The sequence below is a fragment of the Carex rostrata genome, chromosome 14 (genome assembly GCF_964058835.1).
Source record: "Carex rostrata chromosome 14, lpCarRost1.2, whole genome shotgun sequence".
NCBI classification, from domain to species: domain Eukaryota; kingdom Viridiplantae; phylum Streptophyta; class Magnoliopsida; order Poales; family Cyperaceae; genus Carex; species Carex rostrata.
The window spans coordinates 160,225-186,404 of NC_135931.1; the positions used below are offsets into that span (position 1 = coordinate 160,225).

The 26,180-nt window shown below is 33.0% G+C and overlaps 4 protein-coding genes across 4 annotated transcripts; 1 reads left to right on the forward strand and 3 right to left on the reverse strand.

The window, feature by feature from the left end:
* Positions 1 to 108: 108 nt before the first annotated feature.
* Positions 109 to 3,067, reverse strand: LOC144565353 (cysteine-rich receptor-like protein kinase 15). The gene is made up of 7 exons (XM_078315084.1): positions 2,235 to 3,067; positions 1,993 to 2,115; positions 1,773 to 1,885; positions 1,459 to 1,669; positions 1,023 to 1,260; positions 714 to 864; positions 109 to 621 (listed from the first exon to the last, which is right to left on the reverse strand). The coding sequence occupies exons 1-7, from the start codon at positions 3,046 to 3,048 to the stop codon at positions 256 to 258; spliced, it is 2,016 nt and encodes a 671-aa protein (XP_078171210.1). The 5' UTR covers positions 3,049 to 3,067; the 3' UTR covers positions 109 to 255.
* A 17,823-nt stretch (positions 3,068 to 20,890) lies between these two features.
* LOC144565843 (plant/protein (DUF1995)) lies at positions 20,891 to 22,217 on the reverse strand. The gene has a single exon (XM_078315690.1). The coding sequence runs from the start codon at positions 22,176 to 22,178 to the stop codon at positions 21,000 to 21,002; it is 1,179 nt and encodes a 392-aa protein (XP_078171816.1). The 5' UTR covers positions 22,179 to 22,217; the 3' UTR covers positions 20,891 to 20,999.
* Positions 22,218 to 22,956: 739 nt separating this feature from the next.
* Positions 22,957 to 23,527, reverse strand: LOC144565456 (allyl alcohol dehydrogenase-like protein). Its single transcript, XM_078315218.1, has one exon. It carries the CDS (start codon positions 23,496 to 23,498, stop codon positions 23,205 to 23,207), a length of 294 nt encoding a protein of 97 aa, XP_078171344.1. The 5' UTR covers positions 23,499 to 23,527; the 3' UTR covers positions 22,957 to 23,204.
* A 1,052-nt stretch (positions 23,528 to 24,579) lies between these two features.
* On the forward strand, positions 24,580 to 25,364 carry LOC144565354 (early nodulin-like protein 14; the record flags this gene model as incomplete). Its single annotated transcript, XM_078315085.1, has 2 exons — positions 24,580 to 24,601; positions 24,773 to 25,364. Coding segments are annotated over 2 exons (456 nt in total), but the record flags the coding sequence as incomplete, so codon positions are not given.
* Positions 25,365 to 26,180: the final 816 nt, after the last annotated feature.

Sequence of the window (26,180 nt, forward strand, 5' to 3'; positions counted from 1 at the left end):
TGGTTCTTACCTTTTGAGATTGCTGTTGCTAATTACTCTTAACACAAGTATTTTACTTTTTAAAATTATCCAATACCTCTTGATGTGTTGGACAATTGTTTGATATGGGGAGTATAAATGAACCACAAATCATTTATTGAAAACAAATCAGTTAATATATTTGCAACACAAGTATTGCTGTCCAAGTCTGTAGGGGAAGCCATACATGTTTCACTTCATTGAAAATTGAACTAAAATACAAAAAAAAAAATTGAATTATCTTGGGTCCATCTCAGTAATTGTCACATTATTTATAGATAGTTCCTTGCATCTCGTGTTATTTCGTTTATGGTACTGTTCCCTTAGTGCATCAGCACTGGTGTTTGTTGGTGCTCCCCCATTGGGAATGGTAGTAGTACTGCCTTCAATGAAAAATGCTGGATTTGAAGGTCTTGGTAAATCCATCGAGTAACTGCTCATCATAAGTAAAACAGAAGCCACGTCTGGCCTTTTCGAAGGATCGGTTTGGACACACAGCAATGCAATATGCATACATCTCAAAACTTCATTAATTGGGTATGTGTCTCCTAGCCTTCGATCAATTACACGTACTGCTCTCCCATTGCTCCATTTCTTCCATACCTGTTGCTCAAAATTTAGAATGAAATTACAATCACATAGAATAATATGTACGGGTTACTAGATTACTAATCAAATTTGAATATACTTCTTACAAAGCTAATCAAATTTGGGGCACTTCCAGATCCATGAAAATCGGTTACACTTCGACCAGTCAATATTTCAAGTACAATTATTCCATAGCTGAAGATATCTGATTTTGCTGAAACAGATCCACTCATAAGACATTCTGGTGCAATGTATCCACTACATCACAAATTAATGAATACAATATATTAGTTAAGACACAATACTCTTACTTCTGCTATGATGCAAGTAACAGTTACACACAAAAGGAACCACATAAGCTAATTTGATGACCAATGAACTATTGATTTTATAGAAGGAATTGTTGTGCTACTTACGTTGTCCCAACTATTCGGCTAGAAGTTGTGTGTGATTTATCCAGGAGAAATAATTTGGCAAGACCAAAATCTGAAATTTTGGGAAGCATGTTTTCATCTAGCAAAATATTACTTGTTTTAAGATCACGGTGGATAATCTTTATTCGAGATTCTTCATGGAGGTAAAGCAATCCTCTAGCAATTCCTTCAATAATCTGGTATCTCTTCCGCCAATCTAACTGTTCACTTTTCTGTGGATCTATTTCATAGGAAAATAAATCTCAGCTCAGGTGAAAGGGCAGATCTTTAATTTTGTATATTATTGGATTAAGGATTAAATTGACATGGCGTGCGGGACAGGACAGGACAGGACATCAAATTAATTAAGAACTTAGCTAAGAAAATATATGTTAATTTATGACAAGAAAATAAAAAATAAAAAAATTAGCATGCATACCAGATAAAAACTTGTCCAGACTATTATTTGGAAGTAACTCATAAACCAACATCTTCTCATTCTCTTCTAGGCAAAAACCGAACAGCTTCACTAGATTTTTGTGCCGAAGCTTTGCAAGTATACTCACTTCATTCTTTAGCTCAGAAATTCCTTGTCCGGAACCAATGGAGAGTCGTTTTACAGCTATCACTTCTCCATTTGGAAGAATTCCCTAGCATATATAAGAACAATTAATATATAATTCCTGTAAATTTCCTACAGAGAATAAGAAGTTTAGTATACAAATTCATGTCCCTAAATGAAAATTAGCTTACCTTGTAAACTGACCCAAATCCACCTTCTCCAATCTTATTTGACTGGGAGAAATCATTGGTTGCTACTTTGAGGGCTTGTATTTTAAATAAGAAGGATCTAGAATTCTCATCCTCTTCCACCATGCCAAGGAAAAAGTTCTGATGTTAATTAACTATTATAACAAAAATGATAAATTCAAAAACATTATATATATATAAATGCTCAAGCAACAAATTAAACCTGCATTTTCTGGTGTAATTCTGGCCCTAAAAACACAAAATAAGTAAACTGCAAGGATCATAAGCACACCACAGAATGACGGCACAAGAACCAGAGCAAGCAACTTCTTTCTATCTTTATTTCCTGCAAATTTGATAACATATATATATATATATATATACACATGATGAAACCTCCAATGTTGTAATTACAATTTACAAACCTATCAATTATGTGTAATTTGAGCATGCAATTAATCTCACCCTTATTTGATTTTGATGATGTGGCATTTTTGTCAGCAGGAAGAGGACTGAACTGATGAGGAGGTGGGGCCGCAATGAAACTGCTGTCAAAGAATAAGTAGATCTCCATTTGGAAGAAACATTGATAAGCATAGACTCGGCCGCCCTGCTTCCCCGCAAAGTTGGATTTGTAGTATTGGATACAGTTTTGCAGGCAAGTGTAGCATTCATCTGCTGACATGTCCCGCATACACTGCACCAATCCATACAAGGTAATGTTGTTTGTATAATTTGCCTCCCCAACCGAAAACATTCGGCTGGAATTCGCTGCCTTTGCTGTTAGGCTTCCCATCAAATTGTCATACACATCTTCAAATGTCTGCACATCTGACACAGTGTTTACATTGTAAAAGACCACTATTATTTCATCAGATCGAGAGTTGGTGGAGTTGGTGTCTGAGTAGCCTAAGATGCAGTCGTCATAATATATAAGAGCCCTTTCGCGGGGTGCACAATCAGTTAATATTTCTTCAGATGCATTTCTGAAGCATGAAAGACAATAATTGGCCAACTTGTCACCCCGGCATAGCACCCGTCCAAAGACTTGGTCAGGGGCCTGGCCTTTGGTTGCAAGAGAGAAGCCGGTGGTAGAACCGGCTTGCGGGAGAGTTGAAAGGAGATGGTTGAGGTTGGATTGGTATGTGCTGTTGGTTGTGAAGTTTGAGTCGGAAGATGGACAAAAGGTGTTGACAGTGGCCGGAGCAGCGACATGGAATATGAGACGAAGGGAGAAGAGGAAGAGGAATAGTTGGATTGGCGGATCAGCAGCTATCATTGTAGCATACTAGCTAGCATTAGCATGTGTTCTGAATGAACATATATAATTAATTAATAATTAATGGACCTGGAGGGTACGTATAAGTATTAATTATAACACGCATATATGCAGACGCAGTCGCAGTCGCAGTCTAGCTCGGACGGACGGTTCGTCGAATTTGAGCTTTGATGACTTTTCTCATTTTCTGGAGCTGTCACAATCCAACGCGCTATATGTTATTATTTAATACTTTTCAAATTTTTGGTCTTCCGATAATATAATAATTGGTGAATTTTAATTGTATTTTTTATAGATGATTAGTGAAATTTTAAATTAACTTAAATTTAATATATGAAATATCTAAATGCTAAAACTATATCTAAAATATTATTTTTTAATCTGAATAATATTTTTCAAGATAATGTAAAAGTTAATAATAATAAACAAGAATCAATTTTTGACTTATTGCTCTTTGTGTAAGAGATTATTGTTTCAAAATCCGGATAGATTCTTTTATAATATTTACTAAAAAAAATAGCCTGTTTACCTATTTCAGTTAATACTAATCCAATAATTACTAGCTAGGTAAACTATTTACCCATCTACCGTATTATTATTTTAAAATAAAGAATAATATAGGTACGTTATAAATTTAAAATAAGTTTTAATAAAAAAAAACAATTAATTGAGTATATATATGTGAGTTTTGCAATTTAAAATGATAAATAATGTTATACATTTTAGAGAGAAAAATATGTAAATTAAAAAAATAAGAATATTCGTTAAATTCCTTCCATAAACTTGTTTCTATTTGGTTGTGAACTAAATAATGGAATAAGAGCTGCAGACCTTAGTTATTCCACCAAATATGCTTTGATTGAACCATACTAAGATGTAATATAAGTAATTATTTTTATTTTTATTTTGAAAGAAACTTGTAACTTATAATAATAGAATCAACAAATAAATTCAAAAAAACATAACTTTATAAATTAACAAAATATGCAACCTTAAAAATAATTAAATAAAATATTTTAAGAAAATGTACTACAATAATAAATTTTTTGTTCAACAATTCTACATTTTTTTGTCTAAGTTGAAGAATTAATTTGTATAAAACTTATTTTCTTGTATAATTATTTTCAATCAAAATGAAAAAAAAATACAAAAAATAATTTTACTATTAATATTACAAATTTTGTAAGACAAGATAATATTGCGCACAAATTAAGTCCTTGTCAGTTTCAAACCCGATTACAACTTATACTTCTTATATATATATATTTACCCTTTTAATTTGATGCTTAATTGTACCTAGCGGGAAATGTATTAATTCATTAATTGTATCATTGCCAAATGACTCCCATACTAATATATTATGGGTTTTGAAAATGACAGGGACAAATTTGTAATGGTTTAAAAAAATAAGGGGCTTAATTAATATTTGCAATTCTATTATGAAAACAAATTAAGTCATGCCTTAATAATTAAGTCATCAAGTTCCTACCAAACAAAGAATAAGCATCTTTATTAATTCATGATATATATGATTAGCTAGCCATTTCAAACAACTTCAAAAAATAAAGACAAATTAATTTTAAACTTAATTTCATAACTTCTACATCCATGCAATTGATTAGCAATTAATTAGCAATTGCTTTTAATTAATTTCACTGCAATAAATTTGATTAGCTTAATTTGAAAGGTGAAAGCGGAGATAAAATCTTTCATTAGTGAAATTAACCTTTAAAATTTTACAATTACACTGTATACATAAAAATAAAATTGAAAATGTTAACAAAAATTTTGAAAATACCAACTATAAATTTGAATTTGAATTTACAAATCTACGTACTAAGATGCTGCATTAATCAAATATCAATAATTAATTTATATCAACTAACTTAAGCCCAACTAATTAATTAACTTTAATTAGTCTCTTACCAAATTAACCCCACCCGATGAAGTTAAGAATCGGGATACGACTTGTATAATATTCTGTGTCCGTCTTACCATCAAAACAATTAATATATCCAACTCGGGATACGAAAACAATTGTATTGAAAAGAATTGAATTTTGGTATTATATATATATATATATAGAGTGAGTCTATGGTACTATGCATATCACGGGTTGTTACCGTGCTACGGCTCTATATTCGAGTTTTCAAATCCTAACGGTCGATCCGAACCGTTCATCTTGTTCTCCATATTAATATGTGTTTGGAGACCAAATTTTAAATTTTTTGAAATTTTTTTACTATTTTTTTAGATATTTAGAAAATCACTTGATCTGAAAATTCTGGACCATCCAAAAACAGTGATTTTCAATAAATCTAAAAAAATAGTAAAAAAATTTCAAAAAATCTAAAATTTGGTCTCCAAACACATATTAATATGGAGAACAAAATGAACGGTTTGGATCGACCGTTAGGATTTGAAAACTCGAATATAGAGCCGTAGCATGGTGCTAAATCGTAATATCCATAGTACCATAGACTCACTCATATATATATATATATATATATATATATATATATATTAGGAGTTAGGCTGGGGTGCTATGGATAGCATAGTGGCCTCTATGCTACGGCTCAATATTCGAGTTTTCAAAATTCAAATTCATCTTATTCTCCATATTAATATCTGCTTGGAGACCAAATTTTACATTTTTCTGAATTTTTTTTACTATTTATTAAGTATTTTACAAAATTGTTGATCCAACGGTGGCTGCACAAAACAGTAAAACCGTTGGATTAGCGATTTTCAAAGTGGCTTAATAAATAGTAAAAAAATTCAGAAAATTATAAAATTTGGTCTCCAAGCAGATATTAATATGGAGAATAAGATGAACGGTTCGGATCGACCGTTTGGATTTTGAAAACTCGAATATTGAGCCGTAGCATAGAGGCCACTATGCTATCCATATCACCCCAGCCTAACTCTATCTATTAGTACGTACACAAGCTCAACTTTATAGGGGGAATTTCACGTATACCCCTCAAAAACTTCAAAATTACGTATCCCCCCCTCTAAAGTTTGAAATTACGTATTTCCCTCTCTAAATTTCAAAAACTCACAAATTTACCCATTTTATTGTATTTTATATTAAAACTCATTCTAAAATCTTAAAATACTCATTTTACCCTTTATTAAAAGCATATAAAGCCCATCAAACTCAAATTTAAATCTAAAGGGTTCCTCTACCGTTTGATCCGTGTGCATCGCATTAAGATCTATGCATAGTGCTTCAATTTTGTGTTGATCTAGTATGCACGGATCTTAAAGCAATATTGATTGGTGCGCATCGCATTAAGATCTGTGCATGTCACATCAATATACGTGCGTGTTCGCATCAAGATTCGTGCTGATCTTGCGCAAGCATATTTAAAAGCAGTTTGGACGGTAGAAAAATTGTTCAGATTCAATTTTGAGTTTAATGGGCTTTATATGCTTTTAATAAAAGGGTAAAATGGATATTTTATAAATTTAGAATGAGTTTTAATATAAAAGACAATAAAATTGGTAAATTTGTAAGTATTTGAAGTTTAGAGGGAGAATATGTAATTTTAAACTTTAGAGGGGGAAATATGTAATTTTGAAGTTTTTGAGGGGTATACGTGAAATTCCCCCAACTTTATATTATATACTCTAACCGACCGTCATTGGAGAGAGGAACATATTTAAAAGAACTTATTTTTTATCTTATATATGTACGTTCTGTATATATTAAAAAAAATGTTTGTACTCACATATGTAAATTCACAAGATTTCATATTTAGCATAAATAATATTATTCATCGCTTTCTTTATGAAAATTTCATTAGGAAGTTCAAGTCAAATATTGAGTTCAATAAATAAAAGAATAATTATTCCTGTACCTATGCTATAGTACCCGCACAGTACTCGCGCTACAGTAACTGCATTTAGAGAAATAATGTATTATAGTTCTCACTAATTATATTGTGTCCACTAATTATTATTCTAAAAAGATATTATATAGTCTCAACTAATTATTATTTTAAAATCCCAGCAGCACCCTTTCAAAACTTCGGCACTAATTCTGCGTCAACATTTATCTAACAAAAATAGTTTATCTCATAAAAATAAATATTTCAGTGCATAGATATAAATACTTTCAATACTTAGATATTAATACTTTCAATGTCATATATAAAAAGATGAGAGATCCAATTACAACATTATGGCAATTTAGGTCCCCACAAGCATTTATGTAAAAATTACAACATTGTTTACTATATAGATATAAATACTTGTGTTCTTTGAACTATATACTTCAAGATTTGACTATTAATATTAAAAAAAAGTTATAGATCTGGAACGGTTGCGGTCCCCACAAGCAATTATGGTAGTTTAGGTGCGGGTACGACATCAGAAATTTCAAAAAAAAAAAGGTGCGGGTACGATTATTTAAAAATAATTAATTTATCATTTACATTGTTTACTATATAGATATAAATACTTGTGTTCTTTGAACTATATACTTCAAGATTTGACTATTAATATTTTAAAATAAATTTACAGATCTGGAACAGTTGCAGTCCCCACAAACAATTATGACAGTTTAGGTGCGGGTACGACATCAAAAATTTTAAAAAAATGCGGGTACAATTATTTAAAAATAATTAATTTATCATTTACATTGTTTACTATATATATATAAATACTTGTGTTCTTTGGACTACATACTTCAAGATTTGACTATTAATATTAAAAAAAAAAGTTACAGATCTGAAGTGCAGTTATGGCAGTTTGGTCCCCACAAACAGTTATGACAGTTTAGGTGCGGGTACTGTAGCGCGGATACTCATATCAGCTTCCTAAATAAAAACACAATTTTCGTAACTTTATTCGGTATAATTATTTTTATAACCAAGTATATATATTTCTTAAAAAATATTAACACAGTTTAGGTGCAACCAAGGAATACTCGTAAGAAAGTGCAGCTATTACTTCTTAAAAGATAAATTATTCCAACTTATTTTATAGAGTGAGTTACTATGCATAACACGGATTGATCTGTACTACGAATTTATATTTTTGTTTTCATAAATACAAATAGTCAATCTGAATAGTTTTATATATTTTCTATATAAAAATATACTTGCAGACTCAATTTTACATTCTTTTTTTGAAACTTTTTATTATTTTTCTAAATAGGTAGAATTTTATACTTTTGAATGATCTAGAATATTTAAATCAAGTGATTTTCTACTAATTTAAAAAAGAACAACAAGAAAATATAAAAAAAAAATGTAAATTTTGATCTACAAGTACATTTTCATATGGAGATCATGTTGAATGGTTCAAATTAATTGTTCTTCGTTCATGACATAATAACTCGCTTGATTTTTTTCTGAACCTAAAGGTACATATGCATATTTTTTCCAAAGGTATGCATATCCCATCTTGCTCTAAAAATATGAAATTAAAATTGTAATTATGCTCTTTTATCATTTTAAAAATGCAGGAGTTTCCCAAAAGTTGCCAAGAAACAAACATTGAATACATGCGATCATTGTGGGGTAGATTTTTCTTGAAGGAATTATTAGTGGAGAAAAGTAAATTAATTTACGATGCGTTATTTTGTATTATTTGATGAACTTTGAACATGTTTAATTTTAATTGTGATCTTTGAACAATTTTGGAATTTAAACATGCTTAACTCAGATGTATAATTTAGGCTGTGTTATTTTATATCTTTATTTCATACTGCTTGTTTTATATATAGACTAGCAAAAATATATGGTAGCTGGCCAAATATTACAATTTATTTTTTTTAAATAAAAAATATCTAGTATGGGTCTCTTCAAAGAACCGTTCCTAATAATTGAAGGATAGGATAATAAAGGAATTAGTATCGACTATTTATTAAATAGTTGTTCTTAATACTTATCAAGATCTGTTGATAAAAGAATTAGAATCGGCTGACATTTAGGAGCCGTTCTTAATAGTATTAGAATCGCCTATTATTTTTATTAATAGAAATAAGATCCGCCTTTTATTTAAGAGCCAATACTATTAGTTCTTTTAGTATCGGTTAAAACTTATTAACTGATATTAATAGTGACTTTTAGTATCGGTTAAAAGACCATTCTTAATTAAAGTAAATATTAGTAACGTTTGAGTTAGTGTTGTCCTAGATTCGTTCTTAATATATGTTTTTGACCGATACTAATGTCTGGTTCTCCACTAGTGTATAGACAAGTAGCTGCATGTTTCGATCGACTTGATGAAGAGGAAGCCATGGAACGGCGAATTAATTATTAATTAATTAAATGCTAGCTTAATTTGTCGACATGAGATTAGTTTATCTTTAGACTCAGCTGGTACAATTAATTATTACCTTGTTTGAATGAGGCAGGTGATGAAATTAAGTCCACCATGACCATTGACCATTGACCAAGACTACTTCCACCTACGTACGTGTTAATTTAACACTTCACTTTCATGCATGTTGACTAGTCCAAGTTCTACGGGTTTTCAATCAAAAAAAAAAAAAAGACTAGTCCAAGTCCTGTGTTTTCCTTTTCTTTCTTTAATTTCTTTCTTTTCTTTCTTTTTTTGAGAAAACAACAAGGATTCTAGTCCAATTCCTGTTGGTTTTAATAAACAAAAATATATGTGTATAATAGACAAAAATCTAAGTTCGTTGATGTTGAAATAGAAAAAAAAAAAAAAAAAGAAAAAAAAAAAAAAGAGTTAATTCTTTTCTTTCATATCCATCTTACCATTACGAAAAATTAGGGTATATATATGATACTTTTCATATCTGACACTAAAATCTAATTCTATCTTATTTTAATAAATTATATATTGTTGGGAAATTTAGGTGTATATAATTTTACTTTAGGAATTCTAGAATAGGAAGAAGCTATCTCCATTTAATATTGATCAGCTGAAATAATATGAGTTTGTGTAAATTTTCATTAGAATTATTTAAAAACTTGTGTTGAATTTTTTAAAGGAAGCTGATAATTGTACTCCAGGTAAAGTATCCGTCCGCGTCCCCCAACCTTCTAGAATGTCGGCGACAAAAATATCAGGTTTTACTTCATACAGCACAATAACAGTATCAATCTTTTTTTATTGTATAGAATTTCGCTGCATAAAGATAAAAACGTTCTGTTAAAAAAAATTAACAAAAGCACAGCCAAATACAGCGAAACAATCGTATAATTTAAACATATAAAGGAAAGAGTTTAATTAACTGCATTCAAGTGTTTAACTTTTATTGTAAATGAGTTAAATTTTTATTTTTTTACAACAAAAACGAATTCCCGAATTTGTCCCCGAGCAAAAATTTACAGCTCTAAATTTGAACCAATCCCCAAGCGCGTCCCCAAGTACGAAATTTACAACTCTAAATTTGTACTAATCCCCGAGGGCGTCCCCCAGCATATTTTTTTTTTCATTTGTGCAGAATGTGCCAGGAACAGTACATGTGAACAAGTAAAGCATATAAACCAATATGTACAGTCAAGCAAACAACATAAATTTGATCCAACGGTGGCTGCTGATTTTACTGTTTTGTTAAGTCACCGTTGGATCAACAATTTTATAAAATACTTAATAAATAGTAAAAAAATTCAGAAAAATGTAAAATTTGGTCTCCAAGCACATATTAATATGGAGAACAAGATGAATTGTTTAGATCGGTCATTTGAATTTTAAATTTTAGATTTATGGTCCAATGCACAAACCCCTCCATGCATTGCAATGCACCATAGCCCATATATATATATAGAGTTAGGCTGGGGTGCTATGGATAGCATAGTGGCCTCTATGCTACGGCTCAATATTCGAGTTTTCAAAATCCAAACGGTCGATCCGAACCGTTCATCTTATTCTCCATATTAATATCTGCTTGGAGACCAAATTTTACATTTTTCTGAATTTTTTTACTATTTATTAAGTATTTTACAAAATTGTTGATCCAACGGTGGCTGCACAAAACAGTAAAACCGTTGGATTAGCGATTTTCAAAGTGGCTTAATAAATAGTAAAAAAATTCAGAAAATTATAAAATTTGGTCTCCAAGCAGATATTAATATGGAGAATAAGATGAACGCTTCGGATCGACCGTTTAGATTTTGAAAACTCGAATATTGAGCCGTAGCATAGAGGCCACTATGCTATCCATAGCACCCCAGCCTAACTATATATATATATATATATATATATATATATATATAGAAATTTCTGAAAATATGAACAAAAAAGAAAGAAAATTGGAATACAAAGGAAAAAGGAAATAATGTACCTCCAAATAATGGATTCAATATAAGAAATGTCGAAGGCACGAAGAGGATGGAGTCAGTTCTGTAAGCAAAAAAGAAATGCAGACTTGTATATCCCTGTGCGCTTCCTATAATTTAATTGAACAAGACATTAGGCTCCTGCAGCTTCATCATCATAAGTTATTATCGATCAACAAATATATTTCTGATTTTAAGAGTGCATTAAAATTTTAAGAATTATACTAAGCAAAGAGAATATAAGTCGAACAAACACATGAAATTTGAATCTGGACACTGCAAAAGAACATAAATAGAGTTTAAATATGTACCAACTTTATACATTCATGAAGCTATTGGGAAGAACAGACTTGATGACAAGCTTTCATGTGCCATTCAAACAACAGCTTTATAAATCCAGGATCGCAACGGTAACATCTGCACTCAGTAACAGAGGTAGAAAGGCTATTGTCTGGTAGCGAATGTGTTGGGAATAGTACATGTGAACAAGTAAAACATGTAAACCAATATGTACTAGCAAGCAAACAACATAAACAAAGCATTGAAAATTTGTGCATATAAACATATGTTTACAAACACATTTTAAAACATATAAACATGTGTTTACAAACATTGAAAAATCTTCATTTAATAGATTAATTGTTCAAAATGAAGACTATTTTTTTAGTTATTAAATATCAAAAGCTGTTAATTTGCATAATTAAAATTAGAACAAATCCCCCACCGCTTTCCCGAGCTAACTGAGTTTAAATTGTACTTTAAAGTACATTCGAGTACTTATAACTAGTTTAACTAGTTAAAGTACTTAAGTAGTTAATTAATGATTACAGGAATGTTAACAAGCTGGGGGACTAGCTCGGGGATTAGTGATTACAACTCCTCCTAACAGACTGTCCACGAAATTAAAACGTAGGACAAAACCGTGTAAAGATAACATTTAAAACAATCAACGTAAAACAGTGATGCATTAAAACAGCAATTCGTTAATTAATGACAAATTAACACATTTCTGTTATTAGCAGACGGTTAAACCCAGTTAAACCAGTTCAGGAACAAGCTCGGGTTTAGGGTTTAGGGTTTTAGGCAATAAATGTGTTATTTTGATACATTTAAAAAAAACCAGTTCTGAATCGTTATTTGAATCAATGTTTTTTCTTCTTCTTTTGTTTTAGGCAATAAATAAAAATGGGAACGATATTTCTTTTTCTTTTTCTTTTTTTTTCTTCCCAACATGTTACATGTGATTACGCTCAAAGCGGCCCAATTTTGTCCAACGCTGTGTTGGAATGAAAGAGGAGTAATTTAGTGGGCTATTGGGCTTCTAACAAAGCTTTTTGTGTCTGCTAGTTGCATAGGTTTTTTTTTGCGCATGCCTAATCACCTGAAACTCTGAAAGGTACCAGTGAATTACAGAGGATTTTACAGAAGAATATCTGAATGTGCTAATAAAATTGCTCTATGAGCAGTGTATAAGACATTTATAATTGCTGCCATATATTGAGTGAGAATAAATCGTTCAAAAATTATATATATTTTCTTGCTAAGTGGAAGTAGAATATGGTCTAGGAGTGATAACGGAACGGATATGGAGCTGATAGTATGAGAATATTTATAGTATATTCATAGTTCTTTTTAATTTCCGGATACAGATAAGGATCGGATTTGATATTTATTAAAAAAAAACTAATATCGTACATGTATGTTGTAACAGTGACATATTATAAGATAAAAAAATTATCATACATAATGATATATTTTCATAAAAATTAGATCAATAAAAATAATAATTATTCAACAATTAAAAAATAGATCAACATATTTCTTTAATTAATCGTATAATTTCACCGACATTATGTCATTTTACAATCTGAAACCATCTGCACCCTTTTATCATGAAAAACTATTTCTTTTCCACAAATGACATTTTTATATGATATAAAAAAATAATAATAAAGACATGATCAATCAATTTAAATATTGACATTTAAGAAATGGAAAGAAATTAGAATCAAGAAAATACAAGCTAAATAAACTCATGACAACTATATGTGACTAGTACATATCTAAATAAATTTAGACTTCTACACGTAAATAAACATTAAAAATATTTATAGAATCAAAAGAAGCAGAAGCATTTGATTAGAGGGCTGATATTAAATCTAAAATTTCATCTTTTAATCACAGTCATTAGTGGATCAGGGCATATATATGCTTAATATCATAATAGATATATAAAAAATATATTAAAAAAAATTAAAGTTCATAATATTTATCTAATCATAATGGTGAATAATATAATTTGTTCATAATATATATTAAATAACATGGTATATATCTACGATTCGAATAGAAATAATTGAAACCATATATGTATTCAAATTCACAAGAATATTTGAATATCGGATATCCACATCTAATTTTTCGAATGCGGATCAAATTCAGATCGGATATTATTCAAAACGTTTTCACCCTAGCTATGGAGGATGTATAGAAAGAAAAAAAAAAAAAAAAGTTTGAATAATTTCCTTTTTGGCAAATAAAAGGAAAATCACTTTTGCTTCAGCTACAAGGAACTCAACCTCTTTACATGAGTCCTGAAGAATTCCGTGGACCAATAAATAAATAAATTAAACATTCTTCTAAAAAAAAGCACAAATTAAGTTAACATTTTGCAATTAGGTCTACAAGTGGCGATCATAGGCATAAGGCATTGGTAATTAATACTATTCTAATAATCAAAGAACTGGTACAGCTCATATCTAACCTGACAACTCCCTCCTAGTATTCTTTCCCCTGTTTTCCCACCACCAGATGTCGAAATCTGACTAATTGCCGATTTCAAGCAAGTCTTGCAATCCCCGCCTGACAAATCTTTTGTGCACTGAACCAATCCATACAATCTTCCAACTCTTTCAATTTTCATTTGTCCAGTGGCGAACAGCAGCGGCGAGATATAAGCTTTACTCATCAGCTTGTTCATCAGCTCCATCACTTTACTGTCAAACTCGTTGGGGTTGGTCACATTATGAGTTTCCCGCAAAAGCACGGTGTGATTGTGATCAATTTCGCCAAAGAACTCCTTGTCGGAGTATCGCAACATGCAATTGTCAAGCCAAATTACGGCATCTTTCTTACGCTGGCAGACGGTTTGGACATGAAAGATTGCTTTGTTAAGGCATCTGAAGCACCATTTACTCCCGATGTCACCTCGGCACATCGCAAGCCCGTGTACTCTACCATGATCAGAGTCAGAGCCCACTGAAGCTATTTCAAAGCCAATTTTTGGGGCTTTGACTGCGAGAAGAAACATCAATTGTATCAGATTGTCATCAAATCGGTCACCAAAATTGAATTTTTCGACAGTATCACATTTGGCGGCCAGGGGCTTGGAGGTGGCACTGTGGAGAAGAGGGAAGAATAGGAGAATAGAGAGTAATATAGACAGCATTTTGGGAGGGAAAGGATTGACCTTTTTTGTTTTTTGTTTTTTGTTTTTCTCTCTATTGTTGGAAATAAAGATTGAGATTATGTATATGTAGTGATTATATATAGTGTGAAGATGAAGAATGTGGAGAAGAGGGGAAGAATTGATTTGGAGAGTAATTACTAATTAGACGGCCTTTCGGACGGTGGGACTTGGGAGGGAGAAGATTTTGACTTTTTTTTTTTTTTTTTTTTCCTTTTCTTTTATGAAGGTTGAGACTGGCCAGTGATTACATAGTGTAAAGAACCATTCAGTCCACCCCCCTGCTGCAATGGTATTATTGTATGCGTCTGCAATTCCCTGCGCTATTACTAATTATTTGGAAAATGCAGTACAAAATTGACTTTCTTACTTTGAGTTTTTCAAGAACGACAATAACTTGAAGTTATAAAAAAAAAAAAAGAGCATTTGAACCCCCTCATATATAATTTAGTTTTATTTGACATTTAGCGTTTTGTTTTTTATATCCTTTTTGATGTCTTCTATTTGACATTTAGCATTAGTGAATTGCATATGGGTTAATAACAGATGTTATAGCATTGAACATGTCCAATGGTAGATACCATACCAGTGGCAGTATATAATGCTTTTTTGAGGAAGATTTGAAGAGGTCTTATCTATCTAATTCTAATACACGGGACAGGACAGGCTGGAACTGGAGCAGTCGAGCGACTAACTCTAACTCCTCCGTATTATTTTAATAAAATAAATATAATTATTTATGTTGAGCAATCAATCAATGGGTCAGAAGGTTCTTACTCACGGTATATAATATAACACGTTGCATTTCATTGTTGACCTGACCCAGTTGGTGTTGGTGTTGGTGTTGGTGTTGGAGCCTTCTACCTTCCTTCCATTCGTTTCAAAGTTGTTTCATATATTATTAATTTTTAACTTTACCTCTTCTTAGTTCTTACTGTTAATTAAAGGATAATGGCCGGGGCCACTATTTACTATTTGTGATTTATAAATTTATTTTCTTTCCACATGGAATTTATTTATTGGCCGAGAACCAGACGCTTTTTCTTCTACACTTTGTTTCCCAGATAGAAAAATAGAACAATAATATACTTTATATACAAAATATATATATATATATATATATATATATATATATATATATATATGGCTGTGGCTAATTTGCTGCCGGCAGCATTTCTGCCGGCAGTGCTGCCGCTGTTTTTTTTATTTTGTGATGTCCAAACAACAAATCCAAACCGTTAGATGTTTAATCTATATTATAATCTACTTGGAGATCAAATTTTACATTTTTTGGAATTTTTTTACTATATATTAAGCTTGTTTGAAAACCGCTGATTTCAATGCTGCAGAAATTTACTGAAATCAGCGGTTTTCAAACCAGCTTAATATATAGTAAAAAAATTCCAAAAAATGTAAAATTTGGTCTCCAAGTAGATTATAATATAGATTAAACATCTAACGGTTTGGATTTGTTGTTTGGACATCACATGGCTAAATATAGCCCCGGCAGCACCTCTGCTGAAATGCTGCCAGCAGCAATTTAGACAGACCCTATATATATATATTGTATATGAGCAAGCAGGCTATGACTATATATGGTAATAAAAAAATTTGCATAAAATTATATGCCGGGCTAAGCGGATATTTGGTATGAAAATAATTAAAAAGGTACAACTTGTACTTTAAATATAGAGATAAAAAAATGTTTATATTGTGGGATTAATTGGAAAGCAGGATATCGAAACTTAATGCATTATTTTATCTCAAATTTTAATTGATTTTGAATCCCTTTTAAATCTTTATTTCGATCCAACCCACAAACATTCATTGAATAATTAAGTACAAGTTTGACAAAAAGAGACAAAATATATAGATGACAAATCCCATGGCAATTGCCAATTGCAACAACTAGTTGCACAAAAACCGCTGCCCAAGTGTAAACAAAATTATAAGTATGCTAAAACTAGGGGTGAAAACGGGTCGAATATTATCCGACCGAATTCGGATTCGTATTCGAATTTTTCGGATTCGGATAGTCGGATACGGATAATTTGTGGATACGAATACGGATATGGATATGATTTATCCGGATACGGATACGAATTCGGTTTTAATTTTAGAAGCGAATACAGATACGGATTCGGATAATTATCAGAATCCGGATACGTTGATTTTTCGGATATCCGAATTTTTCAATTTTCGGATAATCGGATAATTTTTCGGATATTCTGATACAGGTGGGGTCCGCCTGTAATAGAAATAGAGAGATGAGAATTAAGAGGTGGGATTTGTGTGGCCATCCGTGAGTGAGAAGTCCTGCCATGAGACCCCATCGTCATTCAAACAACATATTGAATTTTTATTTCTCTCATTAAGTTAAATCTTAGGTTTAAAAATCCATAATAAATTTTCAAAAATACTAATAATCATTTTTTTAATTATTTTCTCATTTAATTAATTGAGTTTTGATGTAATTTATTGTTTATGATGGGTCATTTTATTTTTATTAAATAACACATTAGTTAATTAGTTTTGTTCTGATTTCAAATGTGGATACTTGTTGTTTTACAATTAAAAATTTTAATTCACTCCATTGATGTTATACAATCTTGTTGTAATATATATAATCCGAATTAAAAATTCAATTTATATCTGTATTCGTATTTGTATTCGACTAATATTCGATTCGTATTCGTATCCGATTAATATCTGATCCATATTCATATCCGATTAATATCTGATTCGTATCTGTATCCGGAAAATAAAAACGGATACGAATATGGTTTTATCACTATCCGATCCGTATTCGATCTGTTTTCACCCCTAGCTAAAACTGCTTGAACGCAAACACTGGGCGAGTACAAATTCCTAAATCTCTGCACAATCCGCATCCGCCCCGCATATTTTTGGGATCTCAAATCTTGGAAAAAGGAAGAATTTGTTTTAATAACCATAATTATAAAAAAAAATTAAATTTGTTAAACCAATATGATTGGTTGGCTTTTTACAAAAACCATTAGTACGAGCATAGTAACAAGATTAGTGAATTTTATGAATTATTCATGAATTTTACGAATTATACGCAAATTATTTCCTAGACAAAAAACTTCATAATATATATAGAGAGAGAGATGAGTTATGGTGCATTGTAATGCATGGGCACCCATGTGCATTGGACCATAAACCACCGATTCAAAGTCCAAATGACCGATCCAAACCATTCATATTGTTCTCCATATTAATATGTGCTTGGAGACCAAATTTTACATTTTTTTGGAATTCTTTTACTATTTATTAAGCCACTTTGAAAATCGCTGATCCGGCAGTCCAGAAATTTTTACTTTTTTACTTTTCATCCAGATTTTCAAAGTGGCTTAATAAATAGTAAAAAAAATTCCAAAAAATATAAAATTTGGTCTCCAAGCACATATTAATATGGAGAACAAGATGAACGGTTTGGATCGGTCATTTGAACTTTGAATCGGTGATTTATGGTACAATGCACAAGGGTGCACATGCATTGCAATGCACCAGAGCCCATCTCTCTCTCTCTCTCTATATATATAGAGAGCTCTCTCTATATATATATATAGAGAGAGAGAGAGATAGGCTAATGTGCTTTTGGTAGCATATGGGCCGAAATACACACGGTCCAAATTTGAAATTTCAAAATTCAAAAAGTCGATCTGAACCGTTCATCTTGTTCTCCATATTAATATGTGCTTGGAGACCAAATTTTACATTTTTTCTGAATTTTTTTACTATTTATTAAGCCAATTTGAAAATTGCTGATCCAACGGTGGCTTAACAAAACAGTAAAACCGTTGGATTAGCAATTTTCAAAGTGGCTTAATAAATAGTAAAAAATTCAGAAAAATGTAAAATTTGGTCTCCAAGCACATATTAATATGGAGAACAAGATGAACGGTTCAGATCGACTTTTTGAATTTTGAAATTTCAAATTTGGACCGTGTGTATTTCGGACCATATGCTACTGAAAACACATTAGCCCCTCTCTCTCTCTCTCTCTATATATATATATATACACATATGAATTTGGCTAGGATGCTGTGGGTTGCATAGAGGGCTACGGTGCTACGACTCAATATTTAAGTTTTCAAAATCCTAACTGTCGATTCGAACCATTCATCTTGTTCTCCATATTAATATGTGTTTGGAGACCAAATTTTATATTTTTTGAAATTTTTTTACTATTTATTAAGCCACTTTGAAAATCACTGATCCGGTGGTTCAGAAATTTTTACTGTTCACCCGGATTTTCAGATTTTCAATAAATCTAAAAAAAATAGTAAAAAAATTCCAAAAAATGTAAAATTTGGTCTCCAAGCACATATTAATATGGAGAACAAGATGAACAGCTTGGATCGGTTATTTGGACTTTAAATCGATGATTTATGGTCCAATGTACAAGGAGCCTATGCATTGCAATGCACCATAGCCCATCTCTATATATATTGACTATTTTGTGAGATTAAGATCTCTGGTCCAAACTCAATATATAATTCCGAATAAAATTCAATTTTTTTTAATTATGGTTTCAAAAAAAAAATTGAGGAACTCCGAATTCATATTATCTAAGGTAACTTAAATTTTGAATTTAAATCCAAGCCATCGAATCTTTTTGGCGTGAACATTAAGAGTATCCGTACATTTCACTTCAAATCAAATTAGTCAGAATTTAGATCAAATGGTCTGGATCAAAACTCAAAATTGGAGTTACCTTATAGGATCCAGACTAGGGAACTCCCACCTCAGTCTAGCTTGCTACTTTACAATTTTTTTTTTTTTTTTTTTTGTGTCTTTCTTTGAACCCAAAGCCTATTCGGTACGTTCCAATTTCATACTTTTGTGTCACAAAATATCATGAAAAATTGTAACATGAGGGTGTACCGAACAGTTTATTGATTCTTGGGAAAGGTTCGGTTCAGTAAAAAATTAGTGATTTTGGAAATAATTCGGGTATAATTTACGAATAATTCGAAATCATATATTGAGTCTAAATCATATATCTTAGAACAAAAAAATCTTGTAAAAAAATAAATTAGGATTGCTTGATTTTCATATTTATTTTTAAAAAAATTCAGGAAAAACACAAGTAAAAAAAATTAGTGTATAAAATGATTGGTTCCGAAATATTAATGAAGGGCTGGGTACGGAAACAAAACATTTCAACACTCTTTAATGTCCAATTGGAGCAATCCTTAATTATTCCCTCTACAACTATAAGGGCCTCTTCGGCCGAATCACTATTCACGTGGGAAAAAAAAAATTCAGTTCAACTGAATTTTTTTTTTCCCACGGGAACAGTGTTTTTCAGTTCAAATCCCGTGCCCGCGCCCATTCCTATTTGTCGGCCGAACAGGCCCTAAGACTTTAATCAAAATCCCGTCGTGCAACATTTTGTAATAAACAAGTCTGCATAATTATTAATTGCAGCAAATGCATGCATATTACGAAAACCACTTAATCTTTCGTACAACATAGTGGTTACTCGGAAGAATTTACGGTAAAATGTGACAAGCAATTGTATATGTATTTATTGTATGTACTTATATCTGTAAGGGTATACCAACATAAATATATATATATATATATATATTTTTTTATTAGCAATGATAGTATCTGCGACGGTATACCGACAATATTCCTTGCGGATACTCTTCTATTCTTGTAGTTGTTAACTAAAACAAGATTGGTTGCAATCTATAACAAAAAATTGTTAAATATTATTAATTATAGAATCAGCAAAAAAATTGTTAAAGAGACAGAGAAACATAAATTTTCACAAAGCATGAATTACCAAGTTAACAACATTTGTGGCCATAGAGGATTGGGAGTGTGCGATTTGTGGCCATAGAGTATCGAATGGGCAAAGCAATGGCGCTGAGGCTGAGGGTGTGGTGGTTTCGTTGTATTCCTACCTACAGGCTACAGCTATTTTATTGAAGTGGGGGGGGGGGGGGGGGGGGGGGGAATCTGATTCTGATTCTGATTGGCACCGGATTAAATTGGTTCTAACTCCTATATTTCATCATAATTAATTGTTCCATTTGCGTTAAATTAAATTTGGTTCTAACTCCAACTCCTTAATTAATATCTATAAAGTTTAAAGTTATCTGTGTAAATTCAATACACAATACAGATTCACCATCAGCATCAGATCAGCTCACAATATAGAGCCTAAACGAATTAAAATTAACAACTCATCTTACTTTCTTGATCGGAGTAAATTTTTGAGTAACATTTCTAACAAAATCGGAGACCGACTTGATTGATTTAGTGAGAGGAGAATTAGCAGCCATGAGATTATACAAAACAGTCTCAACCTCCACAATAGATGGCCTCTTTGTAAACCTCGTTACCACCTTCATCTCCCCTCTATCCCTATCCCTATCCCCTTCTTGCACCATTACCAACCAAGGTTCACCGCCAGCTTTACCATCTCTCACGCACCTCATAACTGCACCTCTTCTACTACTCAAAATCCCTTGCACCTCTAACCCAGTAAAAGAATACACTACATGAAAAGACTCCACAAAACTCACTACTCGTCTATTTAAATCCTTTTCATCTTCAAATGCCCATCTCGGGTTGAACAGGATGATGGGTTTCGGGTTTAATTCTTCAGCTACTGTGCTAATTTCCTCCAATTGGGATTCTTCCGGCGCCAAAACCACAGCCAAATCAGAAGATTCCAGCAAATCAGGAGTGATTGAACCCAATTTCGAGTTTGTTATGGCATTAGGAGATTCACCAGAAGAAGTCTGGTTAGCTAGTTCCTCCAATGTAGGAGAAGGCCATACTAATAACATTCTAGGTTTTGAATCTTTCCTGTTGATGTTGATGTTGATGTTCAAGTCTGAGAATACCTCAAAAGCAAGCTGGACTACTGAATTTGGGGAATCGTCAATGACCGGTATCTCGACTCGGTACCGTGGTTGCTTCTGCTTTTTAATTTTTTTATTTTTAGTGGAGAAAGGAAATGTGGTCTTGAGAGATTTTTGCAAGGTGGCCGCAAGGCATGTTTTGGCTTGGGATATGGCTTCTTCTCTTGAGGAAGGCGGTGAGGAGAGAGAGACAGAATCAGAATCAGAATCTGGTTTGGAAGAATAGCTGCTACCTTTGCTTGATTTAACAAATTTAGGAGGGTTTACCACATCCTCTACTGCGCGGTACCTTGGAGGCCGCGTGCCTGACTTGAGGATTTGTAAGCGGCTCTTTGATGGCGGTAAAGCGCGAATCTCAAGGGAAGTAAGGCCGTTTGTTCCGTGCTGCAACTTGTGGAGCGCTGCAGAGGATCTTAATCCGAGGACGGATGTGAGTTTAGGGATTGGAAGTGGTGGTGGTTTTGAGGAATGGGGCAGGAAGAGATGGAACGCCATGCTTTGCTATCTGTCACACTGGCGTTTCGTTTTGTGGTGGTGGAGTTCTCCAGACATGCTTTGCTTTGCTATCTTCTTCTCTTTTCTGGGGCAAATGGGCCCGGCCCGTTACTTTTTCTTAAGCTGACATAGCAAGCCCAATAGCAAATAATTCATGATTGGCAAAAAATAAATGCTATGATTGGCACACTATGTTAAGATTTTATGCCAATATAGAATAGTAATTTCCGAAGGTTTCCGGTTATTGCCACAAGTCCGATAGTGCATATCATTTTAAGATGCCAATCCAAACCATTTTGAGCTTGATTGCAAAGTTTCAAACCCTACATTATACTTGTAACATATGAATCAGTGACTATTCCGCACCAGCAGTAATCCAAACAACTGTGGATAGTGTAGGACTTGATTTCATAAACTTTGTGGGTAGACAATTTAAAGAATATGAAAATTGTTCTAAAATTAATTTGCTAAACATTCTGGTTGAAGAACAATGATTAAAATCCTGAACACATACATACCTTGTACTCATCAGGGTTAATGTGTTTTGAAGGTGATTAATTTCAATAAAAAAACAAATCACAGTAATCAGGGTGGACAGCATGTGAGGATTTATATGGATATTCAATATAAAGGTGAACTGAACTGAACTGAACTGCAAGAAGGAAACCTACTCCTATGTTGTGTTCCCTTTGTAATTTTACAAAGAAGAATGAAAAAATCGAATTGCTAGAAAGCAGTAACATGGATTCAAAAACCAACAACATCCATGCACAAAATAAGCAATAAAATTTGACAACTTTTGAAATTCGTATTAACTAAGACCTTATTACATGTCCCTAATTTTATTGACCCAAACTCTTTGCACTCAGTTCTCAGAACAATATTCAATCCATTTAAGACCAGAATTTAAGTTCTCTGTTGAATCCATCTCTCATCCAAAATGCTAATTATTATTTGTGAAGACATGACATGACATGACATGACATGAACGCACACAACAAGATGAGACAGACAAAGCAATGATCATTAGAACACAATCCTGAACTGAGGCGCGTTATCCTGAAGAGCAGGCACAATTTCCCAGCGACACGGCTCCAGCTCATCAGAAACAGGACAGTACCCAGCTAAGGTGATTCTCTCGCCGGAAACCTTGGTCGAACCGAACTCGAACACCGTCACCTCGGTCGGACGCCGCACCTCTACCGCCCCGTGCATCCCCGCCACCTCCTTTCCTTCCGCCGTGCCTGGAGAGGAAGCGTCGGCGGGGCCCTTATCGGAAGGCACGGCGTTCTTCCCCTTCCTCCAGAAGAGTAATCCCATTTGACCTAACTCCTCAGATCCTAAGGCCTAAGCCGCTAAGACTAAAGAGGAGGAGAATAGGAGATTAGGAGATTTGATAATCCTCCTCTGGGCTCTGGGCTCTGGCCAATGCCCAATGCCCAATCCTAGACTGAGCAAGTGGAGAACTGGAGACTGGAGGTGGGAAAGAGTTTGGGCTCACTCCCGTTCAGGCCCAATAAACATTTATAACCTCGTACAGCTCTGCTATAATATTAGGTGGCCAATGCAGATCCAATGGTCCAGATCTATTTAAACAGGTGATGTCAATTTCGTTTATTGGATAGTTTATTAGTATCTTAATTAATTTATTAGGTGAAATTTTAAACAGGTGCAAGCGCAAGGCTAGTATGCATGACTAGTAGCCAGTTAACTAACTACTACTTCACATGCTAATTAACAAACTCAAAAAAAAAGAAGTCAGACTACTACTGCTGGACATATATAACCACTCCAAATGCGGCGTTGATTATACAAATCAAAACCAGCCGTATATCATAATATTTTAATGATAAATAATGGCTTTCGAAATGTTTCCAGGCTATTTCATATGTCTATACCTGGAGGAATGAATAATTCTGGGCTATTTCTTCGTAATTTTTTCGAAACGGCACATGGAGCCAACCAACAAATTTGAACTAAATAAATTAAAAATATATATTATATGACACCTTATCCCGCGTTGTTAGTCTCTTACCAACTCTTTTAATTGTTCCACTCATCTGGCATGGCGATTCTTTCAAACACTTCGACTGAAAGCACCTAATTAATTGTTTTATATATATATATATATATATAGCTTGTCACTCTATGCATATCAACATATATATATAGTTCACCACAACACAAAGTATCCACGTACACCTCTGAAATTGCAACATTTGCATTGTACTTTTAACTTGCCTGAAAATTAAAGGATGGCTTCAAGGAAAACATTTGTGTGTATTTTATCAATGGCATTTCTTGTTGAAATTGCAATGGGGGTAGATTACCCTGTAGGAGGAACAGGAGGAGGATGGGATACAAACACTGATCTCACTACAATTGGGCCACCGGCCAAACGTTTGTGCCTGGTGACAGCTTGAGTAAGTCTTTTTCAACCTTAATTAATTTCAATTGCCTCTCGACTTAATTAATTCATTCATTCATTCTTGTTCTATATATATATATATATACACATTGCCTTTACAAACATAAAATTGAAATTGAAAGAAAAATATCCTAGCTAGCTAATTAATATCTGGTGCCGTTTTCAGCGTTCAAATATCCATCATCCCACGATGTGGTCCAAGTCACAAAGGCTGACTATGACACATGCTCTGGAAGCAACCCACTCGGCTCATACACAGGAGGAAGCACCACCATCAAGCTCACCACAGCAGGAAAGAGGTACTTCATCTGCACCACACCAGGACACTGTGCCGCAGGCATGAAACTTGAAGTTGATGTCACTTCCACCACCGCAACAACCGCTCCTGCTCCTTCTCCCGCTGCCCCAGCACCGAAGAGCACTGCGCCATCTCTTGCCCCGGTGGTAGGACCTACAGCTGATTCAACTGTGTCTGACTTGCCAATTGTATCAACACCTGCTCCTTCCCCGGTGCCAATGTCAGGAGCTGTACAAAGCACGAGCTGGGCTCACATCGCTTTGGGTCTTGGTTTTGGGTTGTTTCTAGTTTTGACAATCTGAGAGTGAGGGGTAGTTATTGTTGAGATGCTCAGTTCGTTCATTGGTATGCTTCGGAGAGGATTTCTTTAATAAGATGTGATCTGTTGTAATTCTTTTATTCAAGGCTTTTTGTATTATTTCCTATATATTGAGTTATTGACCGTGAACAGTTACTGTTAGCAGTAAAGTTCTGCATAAATGTTCTATCTTTATATTGCTCAAAAGCCTCAAAATATCAACACAGGTGGTCAATGAGGTCGGATTCTGATCAAAAGAAGATATAATTTCTTGAAAAGAAAGGAGCCTCAGATACTCAGAAGCCATCAAAAGTACATTAACAAGAGTTACAATGCCGTCCAACTTCACATGATTTTGTCATCGGCATCTAATGTCTGGATAATAAGTGCCGGCTAGCTAGACTTGTGATCCATTTAAAAGAGTAAATTTAAATGAGTAAATTATGAGCAAGGATTACAGAACCAGATGTTCTACCACTTTAATTGCTTCTCATGCTGGTTGGGACTTGGGAGTGTCATTTCATCTCTAATTTGGCTTGTTTTGCTACTTTTTGTTCAAGTGTTGTTTAATTTTATTCATTACTTACTCAACTTGTTGGGTGCGTTAGTCAATCTTAATTAATCTTATACACAAATTTTGGAGTACAACAAGATGCACAACTGATGAGAATCTTTTGAAATGATCGAAACAGATTAGATCTGTACCAGTTCAGATCAGACCCATACCAGCCGTTAAACTTCACTTTACCGGAAAATTACCTCACTTAAGCAAACCAATCACCTGTATGCAGCAGAAAAACTTTAACTTTACCAAGTGCTGGTACTGGGTTAAAACAGTATCAATTTCAGCCAATAACACAGACTAAAAGCAAGTAGCACAAGCACAAAAAGTATCACTAATCAAGGACTAAATTAATTCCTATAAATTAAGGTTTGGAGGTCATTTACAAGACAGACATACCACAACTAATTTCTATC